The sequence below is a fragment of the Nilaparvata lugens genome, chromosome 4, assembly GCF_014356525.2.
Source record: "Nilaparvata lugens isolate BPH chromosome 4, ASM1435652v1, whole genome shotgun sequence".
In the NCBI taxonomy this organism is placed as follows: Eukaryota; Metazoa; Arthropoda; class Insecta; order Hemiptera; family Delphacidae; genus Nilaparvata; species Nilaparvata lugens.
The window spans coordinates 1,838,313-1,856,650 of NC_052507.1; the positions used below are offsets into that span (position 1 = coordinate 1,838,313).

At 32.6% G+C, this 18,338-nt stretch overlaps 1 protein-coding gene across 1 annotated transcript in view; it reads right to left on the minus strand.

Annotated features, from left to right (window-relative positions):
- LOC111051758 (glutamate carboxypeptidase 2-like) overlaps positions 1-18,338 on the minus strand; it is a 53,973-nt gene that overhangs the window by 17,905 nt on the left and 17,730 nt on the right. Inside the window, exons 5-10 of the mRNA XM_039425645.1 lie at positions 17,537-17,662; positions 16,707-16,845; positions 16,083-16,137; positions 14,207-14,385; positions 7,092-7,214; positions 1,505-1,651 (exon numbers count right to left, since the gene is read on the minus strand). Of these exons, the coding sequence (XP_039281579.1) occupies positions 1,505-1,651; positions 7,092-7,214; positions 14,207-14,385; positions 16,083-16,137; positions 16,707-16,845; positions 17,537-17,662 (769 nt within the window). The remainder of the gene's footprint in view (positions 1-1,504; positions 1,652-7,091; positions 7,215-14,206; positions 14,386-16,082; positions 16,138-16,706; positions 16,846-17,536; positions 17,663-18,338) is intronic.

Here is an 18,338-nt window from a genome sequence, read left to right on the forward strand (position 1 = left end):
ACAACGTTAAAGATCGTGTTCATGTTCCTCCCTTAGCACTTGATGAATTGAGGAGCTAAAAACCAGGATAACTGATGCAGTAGCTACAGTCTGAGAAGACATCTTGCGAACAGTCTGGGATGAATTTGGCTACCGTCTAGATGTCGTATAAGCCTCAAAAGGAGGGCTCATAGAACATTTATAATACATCATCATAGACTTGATACATCTGTGAGTAATTTGATGTAAAATTGGTTTTCCTACAGTTACGTTGAAAAGTGGCCATTGCTGCACTGATTACTGAACGCAAAGAATCACTTTTCCGCTCTAGTGCGGGAAAAATTTTTCTGCACTCCAGATTTGCAACATGGCAACGCAAAATACTTAGTAGGTTATATGGAGCAACAGTGCAGCAAAATCAAAATGAAGTTGGTAACAGTGACTGCTGTGGCTGCTATAGTGAGCAGAGGTGCAACCAAGCACAACGCGCTAATTATTATTCATTATATATTATAACCAAGGACAACGAGGACTTTAGGATTTTAGGATTAAGGTTTTTATCAATAATAAAATTACACAGAAAAACATTTGATGCATTTCAGGCAATTTTACCCATAATTACCCACTTTTCATATTCAATGGTAACTGTAGGAAAAACTTAATGTGAAATACGTGCGCAAAGTTCCTCTGCTGCACTCAAGAAACCATTCCGCCCTCGCCTACGGCTCGGGCGTAAACGCTTCTTTCGGTGCAGCAAACTGTCACTTTGCGCACTAGTTGCACAAATAACTATTGTGTACACGTTGTGTAAAACGTTGCCGATCCTCTGTCTTGTCAATGCCTTCTATAGACTGTAGCTGATACAGGTTTATTGATGTAATATTAACTGTTCATTCTTCTTTAAAATAATCAATTACATTTTATTAAGAAAGAAATCATATTTTTCAATAATTTAATAATGAATTCTTATAATAAGGATGGAATATTTTATAAATCAATTATTAATTCTACATTGCTAAAAGACCATCTGGCAACAGAGCAAAGCGAGAAAGAGATAGCGTTATCCGCTTTGTTGAATGATAGACAAGGGTAGCAGGTACACAGGTTTATTGATGTGATATTAACTGTTCATTCTCTTTCAAAATAATCAAATATATCTTATTGATGTGATATTATTATTATGTGGTTTATTGATGTGATATTAACTGTTCATTCTCTTTCAAAATAATCAAATATATCTTATTAAACAAGATTTCCATCATTTCATAATTAAGATAAAATATTTTGTTAATAAATTAATGATCAATTCTACATTGTTAAAAGACGATCTGGCAACAGAGCAACGCGAGAAAAAGATAGCGCTATCCGCTTTGTTGAATGATAGACAAGGATAGCAATACCATTGCTAATCAAACACTGCCAATATAACGTGGACCTCACTATAAGCATTGATTTGAACACACTACGTAACATACAATTATCTTGAATAACTATCTATATAATAATTATCTTGAATTATGTTTACCTGTAACAGCAGTTTCCATACTAACATAGGCGACTGCACGCTCTTTCAGCAAATTTGCATAATGTTGAGCCCAAATTTCCGAATTAAAATGGCCGTCACCCTGGAGACCCCAGCTACAGAATAGCACTGACCTCCTCGGGACCCATCCTACAGAAAAATATCAATAAAATAAAATTTAATTTAGCAAACAATAATAAGATAATGATGGAATAATAACTCAGTTATTATTGATATAATTTAATATCTCCTGCCACAAAACATCCAATTCGAGTTCATTTTATTTCCAGAAAGTATATTTTACAATATATTCCCTGAAAATTACTCCCTCTAATATGGAACAAGTCCGTGTTTATAGGAGGAGTCAATACAACAATAGGCACAATACAAAAAAGAAAAAGTTGACGTTCTACTGCTGTAGTTGTTCACAAGCATAAACTATTCAAACATATTTCTATACAACAATACTAACACATAGAACAATTGAAAGGAATACATCCGAATAGTGTCAAAAAAACAATGATAATCGGGTTCTGGGCAGAAAACTACAATTTCGAATAAGCAAATAAATTACAAATTAAATAAGATCGATTGAATTACAATTTCAATAAAATCCTAAATTTTGAAATCTATTTGTCAAATCTCCTGGGAGGAGATATTTGTATATCTATTTGTATTCTATTTGTCGAATCGATATACTTCTGGAAGGAGTACAAAGATATGATATGGAATATTGATCAGTTGCGACCTGAAAACTCTGACACCAGACCTGAGTCAGCCAGGTCCCTCGATATATTATTATTATTATTGAAAAATATTTTGACGTGACAACATCTTATAAATTGGTTTGCCGGGAGACACTTCAAGAAACTGCGTTACGTTCCCACGTTATGCGCTCACAATGAGAGCGAGTGAGAGCGTTCGTTTCGGTTCACGGTCGTCTGGAAAGAGCACGAATAGGAGCAGTGGCGAGCAGCCCGAAGGCATTCACCTGGAGAGAGAGTAAAACGGAGCAGTCAACCTGCGCAGGCGCCGCAAGCAATCTCCTGCGACTGCGCCACTAATTCAAAATGTCAGGTCAATGGTTGTCTCTCTCGCTCTTAGGTGGGCGCGGGCTAACCATGCCCGAGTGGAAGGGACGCGTGCCTCTCACTCACTCTCATTGTGAGCTATTATTTCATCCTTCTTCCTACTATACGAATGAATATTCACATTAAAATTATTTTACCACTCAAAGTCGTTGTCACGTAAAACTTTCGCCCGTATACCGACTTTACAGGCAACCATGCAATTTTTTTTGTGCGTATAGTTTCTTTTTTGTCTTAATAACTAAGTAGCCGGAGATCAATTCTGATCTCAAGACTAAAATAGTTGCGATTCAAAGCAGACTCATTCACTCTTCTCCAGATCAGCGGTTTAGAAACTTACGTACAATACTAGTTGTACCAAGAACTGCTGCTTTCTGCATAGTTCTCATATGCCAGTTCTCCAACTGCAGTTGTTCCATTGCTTGTCTCCATTCTTTTGTGACCAGTCCATTGGCAGACACTACTATAGGGATTATCACCACCTTCCTTAATTTATACATATCTTTCAGTTCAACTGACAGGGGCTGGTATTTTCTTTTCTTTTCGGCAATGGTACTCACAAGATTCTCATCAAGGGGCACTGCCACATCAATTATGTAAGCCTCTATTCTTTCTGTCAAACAAGACGATGTCTGGCCTGTTAGCCTCCACTGCTCTGTCAGTTGTCATACCACAATCCCAAAGAAGTCTTCCTTTTTCACCATTCAAGAACATTTCTGGCTTACACTTGTAATAGGGCACCTCAATCGCTATCAACTCATATCTTTTCGCCATTGCCTGATGAACCACTTTGGCCACATTGTTGTGCCGCTGCAAATACTCTGTATTAGCTAGTACAGAGCAGCCACCACAAATATGCTGTATCGATTCTATGGCTTTCCTGCAGAGCCGACAGCTACTATCCACTGTGAGTCCCATCACATATCTTTTGTATGGTCTAGTGCTGATTACCTGGTCCTGAATGGCAAACATGAAACCTTCAGTCTCACCGAATATTCCATTAGTCTGCAACCATTCAATTGATTCTTTTCTGTCAACACAATCAGAATGAAGTGCTGCAGCAAATCTTCCATGCAGCTCTTTCTGCTTCCACGCTTCCAGCCTCTCTTCTACTGTGCTGGCTGTTACCTGTTGGACTCCATGTGCCAGCTGCAATGGGCTCTACTCCCTGTCTACCAGACAAACGGCCTTTAGCAGACCACTGTTTGCATTCTGGAAGTATTTCCGCAGTCTGTCTTCCTGTTGATGACACATAGTCTCCAGACTCAAGAGGCCTCTTCCACCAACACCTCTAGGCAGGTAGAGCCTCTGGATTGAGCTACGGGGGTGATGAAGTCTATTCTTTGTCAAAAGTTGTTCTTACCTTTCTGTCAAACTCTTGCAAAGCTGTATCTGTCCACTTGACTATGCCAAATTTATACATGGCCACAGGGACTGCCCAGGTATTTATAGCAGATATTTTATTCCTAGAGCTAAGCCCTGTTCTGCATACCTACTCAAGTCTTTGCACAGTCTTCCTTTGAATTTCTCTTCTTATGACAGTATCAGCTCTGCATAAGAGCTGAGCAAGACCCAAATACTTGTATTCATGTGGCCTGCCTAAACTCTGAATAAGCACTTCCTCAGTCAACTGTATAGCTCCATCACCCTCTCCTGATATTTGGCCTCGTTTCACATGCAGCACTTTACACTTTTCCAATCCGAATTCCATATTTATTATTATTATTATTATATATTATTATTATTATTATTATTATTATTATAAAACATATAAGAGACCATTTTGAATACCTGAAAAGAATTCTCCTTCACCTATACAACACAATAATTGAAACAGGAAATATCCCAACGAAAATGAAAACAACCCTACTCAAACCTATTTATAAAAACGGACAAAAAAAGATATTCAAAATTACAGACCAATAGGTGCAATCTCAATTCTAATGAAAATATTTGAATTCATCATTCATGATGATCTTATGAAATACTCCATTCAGCATAACCTACTAAATAGAAACCAATATGGTTTTGTTCCTGGTAAGTCCACAACCCAATTACTGGAGAAAGTGTCATACTCAACCAATAAGAATATAGATAGAAGAAGCTTGACCTTGGCAGTGCTATTGGACCTCAGCAAAGCATTCGATACGATCCAACATGAAATACTCCTTAAGAAATTGAATATAATGGGAGTATGTGGGATAGATTTGGAAATATTCAAGAGTTATTTTAGTAACAGGGAAACAATTGTTCAAATTGGGAAGAGCAATAGTACTCCAAAATCGCAATCTTTCGGGGTCATTCAAGGCTCACCACTATCACCTTTGCTCTTCAATCTGTATATCAGTGACCTGAAAAACTGTGATTTCAAAGGGGAGGTCTACAACTATGCAGATGATACTTCAATCTTATCTACACATAAAAACTTATCAGTTGCAGCCGAAAAAATACAGAGAGATATAAACACAATTACAAAATACTTTCATAACAATTATATCCATATAAACAGTACAAAGACTAAAACAATAGTATTCCATAACCAAAAACTGAACATAGATACCATCGATCCAAACAATAGAGTAACTAGCCACAAATACGAATGTTTTAAAACTAACAACCCGTGTACCTGCAACAAAATCAAACACTCAGATACAGTGAAGTACCTAGGAATGCATTTCGATTCGAATATGAAGTGGTTTACTCACTCACAAGTGTTGGCTAAAAAACTGAGGTATATAGCACATAGATGCTTCCAACTAAAATATATGCTACCAATGAAAGCAAAACGTACAGTATACCTTAGCCTAGTGGAATCTCAAGTAAGATATGGAATAACCGTTTATGGACATGCTCCGAATTATATCTTGAATCCAGTAGTTAAACTGACTGACAGAATAAGAAGACATTTTTTCCAGAATCTAAACACAAATGCAATACAGATACTCAACTTCAAAAACTTGTACAAATTCATAATACTACAGAAATACTACTTCGAAAATAATTATAGACAGACCAATGAAAATAGATACAATACAAGACACTTGCACTATAGAACACCAGACTTTTATACAGAAATGGGAAAGGCTATACCGGAATACTTTGTACCGAACATCCTCAACAGCATCCCAATCACCTCAAGAGCCTCAACACATACGCAGAAGTTAAAAGAGAAATAAAGAGCTATTTCATAACAAATCAATAGAAGAATAGAAGATCAACTTATAACTCAATTTAACATATAAATGTAAACATCATAAAAAATATTTATTAATAAATACAAGAAGAAGAAGGAATTATATTATCTTTATGAACCTCTTGCAAGTCTGATAAATAATGTATTAAAACAACACCCCAATATAAGCTAAAATTAGCTTCATGGGTTAGCCACAAAATCTTAATAATAATAGGAGATCTAAATTAATTCTTTCAGTTCGTACAGTTATCATTATTATTGTTATTATTATATTATGAAGATCTAAATAGATTCTCACGACATAATTATGTGATAAAATATAAGATGTTATTATTTTATGATCTATCATGAACATTGTAAACTATCATATTATGTAATGTGAGAAAAAATTGAATAAAAAAAAAATTATTATTATTATTATTATTATTATAAGCACTTCCTCAGTCAACTGTATAGCTCCATCTCTCTGTTGCTGCCCAAAATTACGTAACGGTCTGAAAATTATATTTATTTATTCACCAAAAATATTCACAATACAATATACAAAATTAAGCCACAGGATAGACTCAAAACGGATTACATAATAATACATATTTATTTATGTACGGTATTTATCCATGGAGACAACAGGTAAAAACCCATTTTGCCTCCTTCATACAATACAATAATTTTTAACATAATACAATTTGAAAAAAGAAGAAATTATAAACTTAGCTAATTATAAAAATGAAATAATCTGAAAAATAGAAGAAATATACAGTCATAATTATAGAATAATAAAAATAAAATAATGATTTAAATTGAAAATTATTATTTTTGGATCACTGATTGATTATATCAATGTACTATTTCTATGTTTTTTTTTTAATATAATGTAAAACTTGACTCCTCCAGTCAAACCTTCTTTAGAAGGTTTTGGAGAATTTATAATTCGTCTGGTTCATAATATTTGAAATGTTCTACTGAAAGGGAATCTTCTTATCTTTTGTCATTCTTGCTTTTTTTATTATTCTTCATTTGTTTTGTTTGTAAGATTTCTTTTTATAAGTGTATTTTTCATTTTTGTTTGTTATATTTTCTATAATAAACTCCCTTCTTCTGGGGGTACCAGGACGAAGGAAAAAGGAAAAAAAAGGAAAATTATTATTATTACTATTATTATTATTATTATTATTATTATTATTATTATTATTATTATTATTATTATATTATTATTATTATATTATTATTATTATTATTATTATTATTATATGATATGGAATAAGAGGTCAGACTTTTTGAGTAGTTGGGAGTTGAGTTTCGAGTTTACCTTTAGTTGATCGCAGTTGACCAAAAACACGAGTTAACTCCATCATGGCGGCTGTACTTCCCAAACGATCAGCGTCAGTCTCCATTAACATTTCTCTGTTGCTGCCCAAAATTACGTAACGGTCTGAAAATTAAATTTATTTATCCACCAAAAATATTCAGAATAGAATATACAAAATTAAGCCACAGGATAGACCTAAAACGGATTAGAAAATAATACATAATTATTTATTTATTTTTCCATGGAGACAACAGGTGAAAACCCATTTTGCCTCCTTCACACAATACAATAAATTTTCAACATAATACAAATTGAAAAAAGAAGAAATTATAAACTCAGCTAATTATAAAAATGGAATAATATGAAAAATAGAAGAAATATACAGTCATATAGAATAATGAAAATACAGTAACTGAATTCAATATGAAAAAATGCACATTAATACCTTATTAAAGTATAATCATTACTAGTAAGGTATATTGATAAGAGTAAAGAATGTGTGTAATGTACTACCACTAGCTTTTATGAGGATAATTGAAAAAAAGAAATGTAAGCGCAAATCACGAAATGATGGACCACATACTACTTTACTAGTTTCACTTTTTGTGTAGTTGAGAAGTTGATATTGTGGTAATTATTCATATTGAATGAAAAAGACTAAGAAATTGTCAAAAAACCACTGATTTATTGATAATTAGAAAGACCGGTTTCGGTTATTACACCATTGTCAATCCCTGATAAACTGTTTCAGTTTCGGTTATTACACCATTGTCAATCTCTGATAAACAGTTTATCAGAGATTGACAATGGTGAAATAACCGAAACCGGTCTTTCTAATTATCAATAAATCAGTGGTTTTTTGACAATTTCTTAGTCTTTTTCATTCAACATACTACTAGACTAAATCATATGAAACCCTTCGGAATTTTGGATAAACTGATGTTTATCAGAGATTGACAATGGTGTAATAACCGAAACCGGTCTTTCTAATTATCAATAAATCAGTGGTTTTTTGACAATTTTTTTTTTTTTTTTTTAAGATTACGTCCTAAAGACTCCAGTCATGGAGTATAAGACAAGTCATGTTATTACATAATAATTCTAACACTAAGTAGTTCAACCTAGTTTAGGTTTGAAAGGAATTCTTGTACACTATAAAAAGCTTTATCAACTAAATATTTTTTCATTTGTTTTTTGAAAATCTTCAAATCATCATTACTTTTCAAGATTTGAGGTAGCTTGTTATAAAATTTCCTACCAATATAATCTGGTTTTTGTTCAAATAACCTACTATTGTGACCCATTATATGATAATCTGCTCTGTTTCGCGTATTATACTCATGAACATCTGAATTCTGGATCACACCACTCGTTTTCACATGCATTACAACTTCATATACATACAAAGATGGCACAGTTAATAGACCAAGCTTTTTAAATAAAGGCCTACAAGAGTCTAACCTATTCACTTTCTCTATACATCTGAGTGCCTTCTTTTGAATCTTAAACACTCTGTCCATATTTTGTTGAGATGAATTACCCCATACTAGAATAGCATACCTAATATGAGATAGTATAAGTCCATGGTAAGCAGTTAACAGTAGTTTTTTATCATTCAGCCTAGCAAGCTGCCGCAGGACAAATACCCCAGATGATATCTTATTACATATCCTCTCAATGTAAGGATGCCATGTTAATTTCCTGTCCAATAAAATTCCCAAGAATGCTACTTTCTCTTCTTGGTCTAATTCATTTTCCTCTACAAACACATTTATTTCTCTATCCTCTACTGAATTATATTTACTTTTGAATTGTAGGAATTGACATTTCTTACTATTTATTGTTAATTGCCTTTGCTTCAAGAATTGGACAATTGACTGTACTCCAGTAAAAGCATTTATTTCTAGACTATCTAATAAATAATTGTTAAAGATAAGCGATGTGTCATCAGCAAACAACAGAGCTCTGTGATCTTTTAACTCTTTTGGTAATTGGTTCACATACAACAGAAACAGTAAGGGACCCAGAATTGAGCCTTGAGGTACTCCAGCCTGGACCTCCAGTTTTTGAGATTTAATTTTTACTATTTCATTCCCATCCACCTTGGTAAGCTCAACACACTGGTTTCTACCTATGAGATATGATTCAAACCATTTTAGTTCTATACCATTCACACCTACAGTTTTTAGTATTTCCAATAATATTCTATGGTTCACACAATCAAAAGCTTTGGATAAATCAAGAAATATTGAGGCTGCCTTCTCACCTGAATCTATTATATCTATTAGTCTTTCAACAAGGGATACTATTGCAGTCTTAGTAGATTTCCCTTTCTGGAACCCATGCTGTTCATCACATATGAAATTAATTTCTTCCAGGTGCATCAATAACCTATTTAAAACTACTCTTTCAAAAATTTTACTTATTACATTTAGAATACTAATGGGTCTATAATTTTCAACTCTTTCAGAATCACCGCTCTTGAAAATTGGCAAAATTTTTCCTTGTTTCAGATCATCAGGGAAAATACCCTGCTCTAGTGAAGTATTAAGGAGATGCAATAAAGGGTCCAGTAATTCATTTTCACATTCTTTTAAAATTTTGCTTGAGACCCCATCCAATCCTACTGTTTTTTTGTTATTCAAATTTTTTATTATTCTCGACAACTCATCTCTTGATAATGGATGAAATTTAAATACCTTTTCAATTGGCTCAGCATTTAATGTAGTTGTATTATAAGTATTAGTGTTCAGTGACTTTTGGAGATTATATGCAACCTGTTGATAATATTATTGAAAAAGTTACAAATGTCTATACTATCATCCATATAATTTCCATGTTCATCGATTATCCTAGGGACATTAGTAACTGTATCTTTTTGAGCTGCTCTCCTATTTCTATTAATTACCTCCCAAACAGCAGAGTTAAAATTGGTACTAGTTGTTAATATTTCAGCTGTTTTCTTACACTTAGCTTTCCTCACTTCTTTTGCATAGTTTTTCTTTAGACATTTGTATTTGACCTCACTCGGAACATCCCTCACTAATTTAAATTCCTCATAAGCTTCCCTAACAATATTTCTTTGAGTAAGAATATCTTCAGTTATCCATTCATCTACTTTGTTTAATTTACTTTTTACTTTGACTTTTTTTATCGGACAGCATACACTAATGTGAAATCTTAGAGTATCAATGAATTGCTTATATTTGTGATTTAGGTTACAACTGTTATAAACACTACTCCATTTTCTTGAAGCAGTTCCTGCTTCAAACAATTTATATTTCCTAGCTCATATTGCTGAATTTCTTTCACAAAAGTTTTTTTTCTGCTTGGATTCTGGCCCTGCAACTTAACATCTAAAATTTGATAGTTATGATCTGATAGATCTGAGCTACCTAACCTGACATTACAACCTTCTATATTTGTGAGGATATTATCAATAATTGTCTGTGAAGTTCGAGTTACTCTTGTATATTCGTGGACCTTAATTTCTAAATTATTCATATTAATAATATCTCTAATATCCTCTGTCGTTTTATCCTGCCTGGCAAAATCAGTATTGAAATCTCCTACTACTATAACATTTGTGAAACGAGCGGTTGTAATTTCCAAAAGTGTATGGAGCAGCTCACAAAATTTTTGCCAGTCTCCATTTGGTGACCTATAGATACCTAACACTGCTACCTCGAATCGATCATCAATTTTTAACCTTAGTCCTGTCACCTCTAAATCCATCTCAACAGAAAATCTCTTAACAAAATCCAGTTCATAAGTTTGTGTATGTTTAGCATTGCTAGTGAATATACATACACCACCACTTCTATGAGCTATTCTACAAAATTCTGATCTCAGTGAATAGCCTGGAATCCTAACTTGATTTATTTCCTTTATTTTTAAGCCATGCTCTGTGAAAATAACAATGTCAGGATCCTCCTGTTTAAGAAATACTTCTAATCTGTCAATTTTGTTGCGAAGATACTGAATATTTTGATGATAAATACTAAAAACCTTACCATCTTGTGCTACTCTATCTCTAGCATTTGTAGCTATTTCCCTTTCCCTGTTTTGAGCCAATTTACTAAAAAATCGTTATTTGTTTTTTTGACTGTTTTTAAACCAGAGGATTGCAAACGGCTTTCAATCAGCTCTGCCAATCTATTACAAAAGATTACTTTGCCAGATCGATTTAGATGCAACCCATGATTAGTGAAGTTATGTCTTTTCAGCCTTTCATTTAGAAAACAAATCCCCAGTTGTTTAGAATTCTTATTTTTTAGGCTGTTGATTGTATTATGGATTGATTTGTTTGTCGAATTGATTGCTTCATTTAATTCTGGCCTATCAAACCTATTAGGAATAGTACTTATTATTAAGTTTGTTTTTTTGCTGAGTGGCACAATTTCCTTGATTTTTTCTGTTACTTGAGGAAGATGATTCAAGTTAGGTTCATTTATATTATTTGAGCCACCCAGTACAATTAGATAGTCATTTTCATCAAAGTCTTTAGTTTGTTCCCTAGCTGACTCTACAACTGCATTAATTGATGCACTTGGCTTGAAAAAACATTGGACATCAAATTTATTTTTTAATCTTTTATCAAGGAGATCACTGCAATCACGTCCATGACTGGACGTCAGTAGCAGAACTCTCCCTTTCCTATCTTTATTTCCCTCAGCTATATTTTGGTTGCTGTCTTCAAAACCTCACTGTACGTTTTATTTCGACCATTTTCAGAGCATTTCCCATCATTTAGGTTAGATTCTATTTTTTTGCATTTGGACGGAGGTTCTATCATACATTTAGTATTATCAAATTTAGATTTTAGTTTCTTTATTTCCTCCGACATTAGACTACATTGATTTTTTAGATTTAGTATTTCTTTTTTATGGTCTTCATCTTGTAATTTTATAATCAGTTCCAAAGATTTAATTTCTTCTACCATCCCTAACCTTTCTTCCTCAGACGTTTTTAGAGTTACTTCTAATTGGTTTTTTAAATTAGTGTGGCTACTTTGTAGTTGAGCAACTTTTTCGGCTAAAGTAGTTTGAAGAACTGGGGTTTTTGGTTTTGGCGTTTTTGAATTTTGGTTTTGGGAACGCGTAAGTACTCTTGCTATGCTTACATTTCTATTATTAACCTTCGGTGTTCTACTTGAGCTCATTTTCCTATCTAAGAAATTATATTACTTGCAATAATAATAATTGATTTATAAATGATATGATTTTAATTTGGTTATAATTTTAGTCAAGTAAACTATCTATGTTTATTTTTTAAATCTCGAAAACCTAACCTCAAACTAACCTCTAAACGGTGTTTGGCTTATTAAAATAGAATTAAGAATTAAAATCTAAAACAAAATGATAAAACGTGATCAAGAAACAATTAATAATGAAATAAACACAAAATTTGTACTTATCCGTGACTATTTATAACACAAAATCTTCCAAAACCCAGGAGCAAAATTATGTATGACTTTCGTTCACAACCTCTCAAGGTCCAATCAACAAAGCAATTCAACAAAGCAGATACCGCAATCTCTTTCTCGCTTTGCTCTGTTACCAGATCTTCTTTTAAAAATGTAAAATTGATAATTATTTAACAAAATATTTAAATTTTATGTAAATTCGTTATGAAATTATTGAAAGTATAATTTCTAGCTCAATAAAATATAATTGATTATTTTAAACGAGAATGAACAGTTGATATTACATCAATAAACCTGTATCAGCTACCGTCTGTAGAAGACATTGACAAGACAGAGGATCGGCAACGTTTTTCTCCTATCTTTCTCCACTGATATTATAACATGGACCTCACCATAGATGGTGCCATAGAGAAACAATAAAGTAGATGTCCCATGGTATAGGACTTTTATGTCGCAACTTTTACTGTTAACTCAAGCCGTTTATTGTCGATTTTTAATGTTTTGACGGGGTGAGAGTGTATGAACGGCACCATATGAAAGACTACCAGCGTCACACAGCTGCTTAGGAAAGAGCTACGTGGACTATCAGGTTGAGATAACAGTAAAAATTGCGACATAAACCCCCTATACCATGGGATATCTACTTATGCTACTGTTTCTCTATGATGGTGCATAATATGGCCCGTTTTAAACGGAGAAATGTCAGCTGTTCGTTTAAACCCCGTATGAAACACATAATGATAAATGCAACCATATCTACAAGTAAACGTGGTTTAGCGTTAAACGTAGTGTCAGATGAAGATTGAGACAGTCACAATCTGGCAGACCTATATATTTGGTCGGCAGAAAGCTCAAGTTGTAAGTACGATATGCCTACTCCCAATATGTAAAGAGAAAATAACTAGGAATACAAGAAATGAACAGAATAACTAGAGCTTTAATGAGTCTTCAACATATTTACTTTTGAACAAAACATGATTAATTTGATTATAAAACAATATTTTATATGAATTAATGGGGAAACACTCGCTTGCTGCTAATGAGGATTCAATGTTTGTGGTTATGAAAAATTTAAGAACAATGATTCAGTAGTCACCTACCTTTTTGAAATAGTTTCCCACTTTGGCATCCACTGGTATTTTGCGGCGTTAATTATTAATTAAAAATCAAAATAGCTGATCTAATGAAATGGGTTCAGATCCCGTCCTATTCAATAATACAATTCTCTTTAAACTGCCCGAACTGCGACAGGAAAACTGTATTATAAAACAAGAGCAAAATCTATCCCCTTCACCAGAACAGCCGGACTTTACTCACAGTCCTATCGAAAGAGCTCACACAACCCCAAAAGAAAAATTTTGGGTATTAAATATAAATCAGTCAATGCCAAACATGAAAGCCATTTCAAGTACATATTTTTATCTGTCGCACAAGCGGCACGTTTGTTATTAAAAACAAAAGAGAAGCTACATTAATTTTGACAACAAATGAAATAAACAATCTTTCTGTCGATGACAAAAATTGTTCAAAGACAAAAACACTGTTCATTAAACTTTTCTAAATTAAAACTCTAAAATCCTGATCAATATGAGATAAATATATGATTCATATATATGTCCCATATGATCAGGTGACAAAGTCTGAACTTATTTTAAATATAATTATTTATCAATAGTATATTTTTACCTACCTGGTTCTTCACGGCCTCGAATTCCTGATATGACATTGTAAAATGTGTGCTTCACATTGACCACATTGGTTACTATTTGAAGTTTCAGATTTTTATCAAAGAATCCTGGTCCAATTGAGTATTTTGATTTGAGTTTTCCCCTCCAAAAGCTTGGAGATGGATGGTCGGAAGCCATTTCACTGTAAAAACAAAATTACAGTATTAATTTCTGTGATGTGGTTGTAGGTTGAATATCCATATAGAATTCAGCCCTATATGTTTTCGATTTGTTAAATCCTAATCTGATCTGATTTCATTTTTATATTATTTTCAACACAACATTTTCTCAGATAAATACAAAGTCGCTATAGTGAGGTCCACGTTATAATTGCAGTGGAGAATGATAGGAGAGCAACGTTGCCGATCCTCTGTCTTGTCAAAGCCTTCTATAGACGGTTAGCTGATACAGGTTTATTGATTTAATATCAACTGTTCATTCTTGTTTAAAATAATCAATTATATTAATTTATTAAGCAAGAAATAATATTTTTCAATATTTCATAATAAAGATGAAATATTTTGTTAATTTAATGATTAATTCTACATTGTTGAAAGACGACCTGGCAACAGAGCAAAGCGAGAAAAGAGATAGCGCTATCCGCTTTGTTGAAGGATAGACAAGGATAGCAAAACCATTGCTAATCAAACACTGCCATTATAACGTGGAACTCACTATAGATATCTAGCAAATTCATGAATGTCTTGATAAAAGAAGATATTTGAAGCAAATCTATCTAAATTTCCAAAATCAAGTGACAGCTTTGTTGTAAGAGTTAATATTTATATCATTAAAAGCACAAATATTTCACTATGCAGTGAAAAGAAGGTAGCAAACCTTCTAACAAATTAACAAAATTCCAACAAATTGGAGAAGATCTTGTAAGAAGAAATGAGAAGCAAATATATCTGAATTTGAAATTTTCAGTGTCTGAAAAAATTTTGGACTGGCAGTTAGTGTAAACCTTTGATAAATTGTGGTAATTTGAGGAATGATCTGGCTTGTTTCAACGGTACATTATTTCAATAGACATTTGATTGAGTGTAATATTCTATTTAGAGTTTGATAGACTATTAATTTTAAAACACAATGATTGATTCTCACAATAAGTACATCATCGAAATGATAGGGAGAGAAAAAAATAAGGTAACCTTGTGCTATTCCTCTCCCAAATTTAGATAAGGTTATACATGGTCCAAAATAGGTTGAGTCTTGTAGTTGTTCACTTCAGAAAATTTTCAGTCCTGAATTATTTCCACAAAGTTGAAATCTTTTTTCAACAGATCACTGTGATTAATTGAGCAAAGATCAGCAATGTAGTGAAGAAAATATTGTATTTTACTATACACTTGGATCATATTTATGTATTTTCCACAATCGCATGTTTTCCGACTTTCCGGCTGGCGATCGTGTGATCAAGCCGTAAATGTGTGGTTAATTATTGTGTATTTATAGTCTAATGGAGAATAAAAGCATTTTTCTATTCTATTCTATAGTGAAGAAAATAACTTGCACTAAGTGCCGTTTGCAAAGTGCCAGTTTAAACTTAATTCCTTCTTAAACTGGATTAAATCTATATCAAGTTCAATTTGTTATAATGTGATTCATTTTTAGTTTGAGCCAACAGCTGATTGAATTCAGTTTAGGCTTTCACTTTGCAAACGGCCCTAAGAGTAATAGCGGGCCTTATGAAACTGTTTACACAATGGAAAACCGTGAATAACAAGCAATGGTTTTCTTTCTACTTACGAGGGTAGAGATTAAATATAAAGCTGGGTTTGGAAGTGAATAAATGACAATTTTTGCATAAATCATGTACTTAAAACTATTAATACATACTTGATTATATTTTCCGCGTCTGATGCTCTAATAACATGGACAGGGAAACACTCATCTGTGGAAAAATACAAACAATCTTTTATAATTAATAAGAATTGAAATCTAAGTATTCTTTTAAAATTATTTTATCACGACATGTTTCGGCTATATATAATGTCATTATCAAGTGATTGGAAAATAACTAGATATTTTAATAAAGCTAACATTTTTTATCACATTCAACAGTAATTTTCCAGATTTCAGATTGATTTCTACAGGTTTTGCAGTTTTGATGACTGGTGATGAAATCGGACTTAATAAGTGGGTACTTATTAAGTACCTATCAAGTAACTGACTTATTAAGTGAGTACAAATATGTTCTCCATTCGATAAATGTAAATTTAATGTAATGCAGTATCAATTTTCAATTTTTCCCATCAAATAAAAAAGTAAATCAATCCATGAACGTCATAGTTACATGGTAAATCAATATTCTCGTTCCTACAGGTCTGCTTATTATAAATAGACTTATACTCATAAAATTAAATCAATAATAATCTATAATAATTAAAAAATTCAAGAAAACCATATCAATCCATTTTATTAGAATTTATTTTTAATTAAAATGTTTGATTTTTACATTACTTGAGTTAATTTTTCCACTGAAAGTTGCATGAAGTCTTCCAAGCAAGGCTGGACTTAAGAACTGTATATCATCCTCGGTATGTAGAGGATCGCTGAACAATATAACCGCTGATGCCCCAGCTTTAACGGCTCTTGAAATCTGTAAAAAGATATTTAATTTTTATTACCTATCTAGACAATAAATAAGACTTTATACATGATTATTGTAGAAATCATATACATGATTATTATCATGAGAATTGTAATTGCAGAAACTAGTTATGATTATATAAAAAATATAAAAGAGAGTACTAGAAACTTCTAAAATAATTAAATACCCAATTAGCCCTAATTGAGAGCTTTATGAAAAAACTCATATTTTTTAATTTATCTTTGTTCCACACATTATTTATGATAGTGGGGTACCTTAATTAGGATTGTAATTATTTTTAGCAATCTCTTGAATTTGATATATTTATGTATAATATTATGTATCTGTAGATAAACTTCTCCGGATACGAATCATTGGCATTCAGACAAATTATTATTATCATTTAATGATTCATCTCTATTCAAAAATGTATTAGAAACGAACACATTAGCCTAATTTGAAGAAAAAGTAGCATGCAACCCTAACTATTCCTCTTCCAAATTAGAATGGAATATAAATTGGAATTAGAAACTGAAAATTTAGTGAAATGAACAACTACAAGACTTTATCTATTTCGGATTATGTGTAACCGTATCTAAATTTGGGAGAGGAATAGCACAAGGTTACCTTATTTTTTCTCTCCCCATAATTTTAATGATGTACTTATTGTATGAATCAATAAAGAATAAATTATACTTACAGCATCAAATACCGTTGTGATGTATTTGATTCTAATTATAACAACGTTGTTCAGAACTGGTATGCTCATTGAAGTCAAGTGGAGAAAATCCGCTGTACTTCCATAGTTCGCATAGACAAGTCCACCCTGTCAACATAGAGGTTTATGAGAGAAAAAAAATACAATTTTAGAAGGAACAAAAATTCAACAACGGATAATTATTTCCAATATTATGAAGAAAGAGTATCATTGTAAGCAGATGGCAGAAGAAAGACCAGACGTAGAGAGCTATTCTTCATAACAAGCAATTCAATTTTATCTATTCATACTTTATTTCAGGTTAGACTGTATAATAGAAATCCAAACAAGGGCCCAGCCACATGAAGCGTTTTTTCAGGAGTTTTCAGACGAGTCGGTAGGGCAGGAAGCTCTCCGATTGGCTGATTTCCGAACGTCAACCCAATCAGCTAAACCGCTCTGAAAACGCCTTAAAGAACGCTTTGTGTGGCTAGTCCCTTATAATCCACACAAATCAAATCAAATTATTTTTATTGCATGAAAAATTACAAACAATGGTGTACACATCACAAATTTGTAATGATTTTATTATTATACCTACTTAACTAATCTTAGACACTAACAACTAGAGTAGATATTAGACAATATTGACAAAATTAAAATACAGTCATACAAAAATTGTGAAGAAAAAAAGAAATATCATGCTTCTCCTCCAAGAAGGCTGTAGCCTGTGTGTGGAAAGGAGTCTGGTTTTTATAAGAAAAGTATAATAATTTGTAGCATAAGGTAAGGATAGTTTTTATAA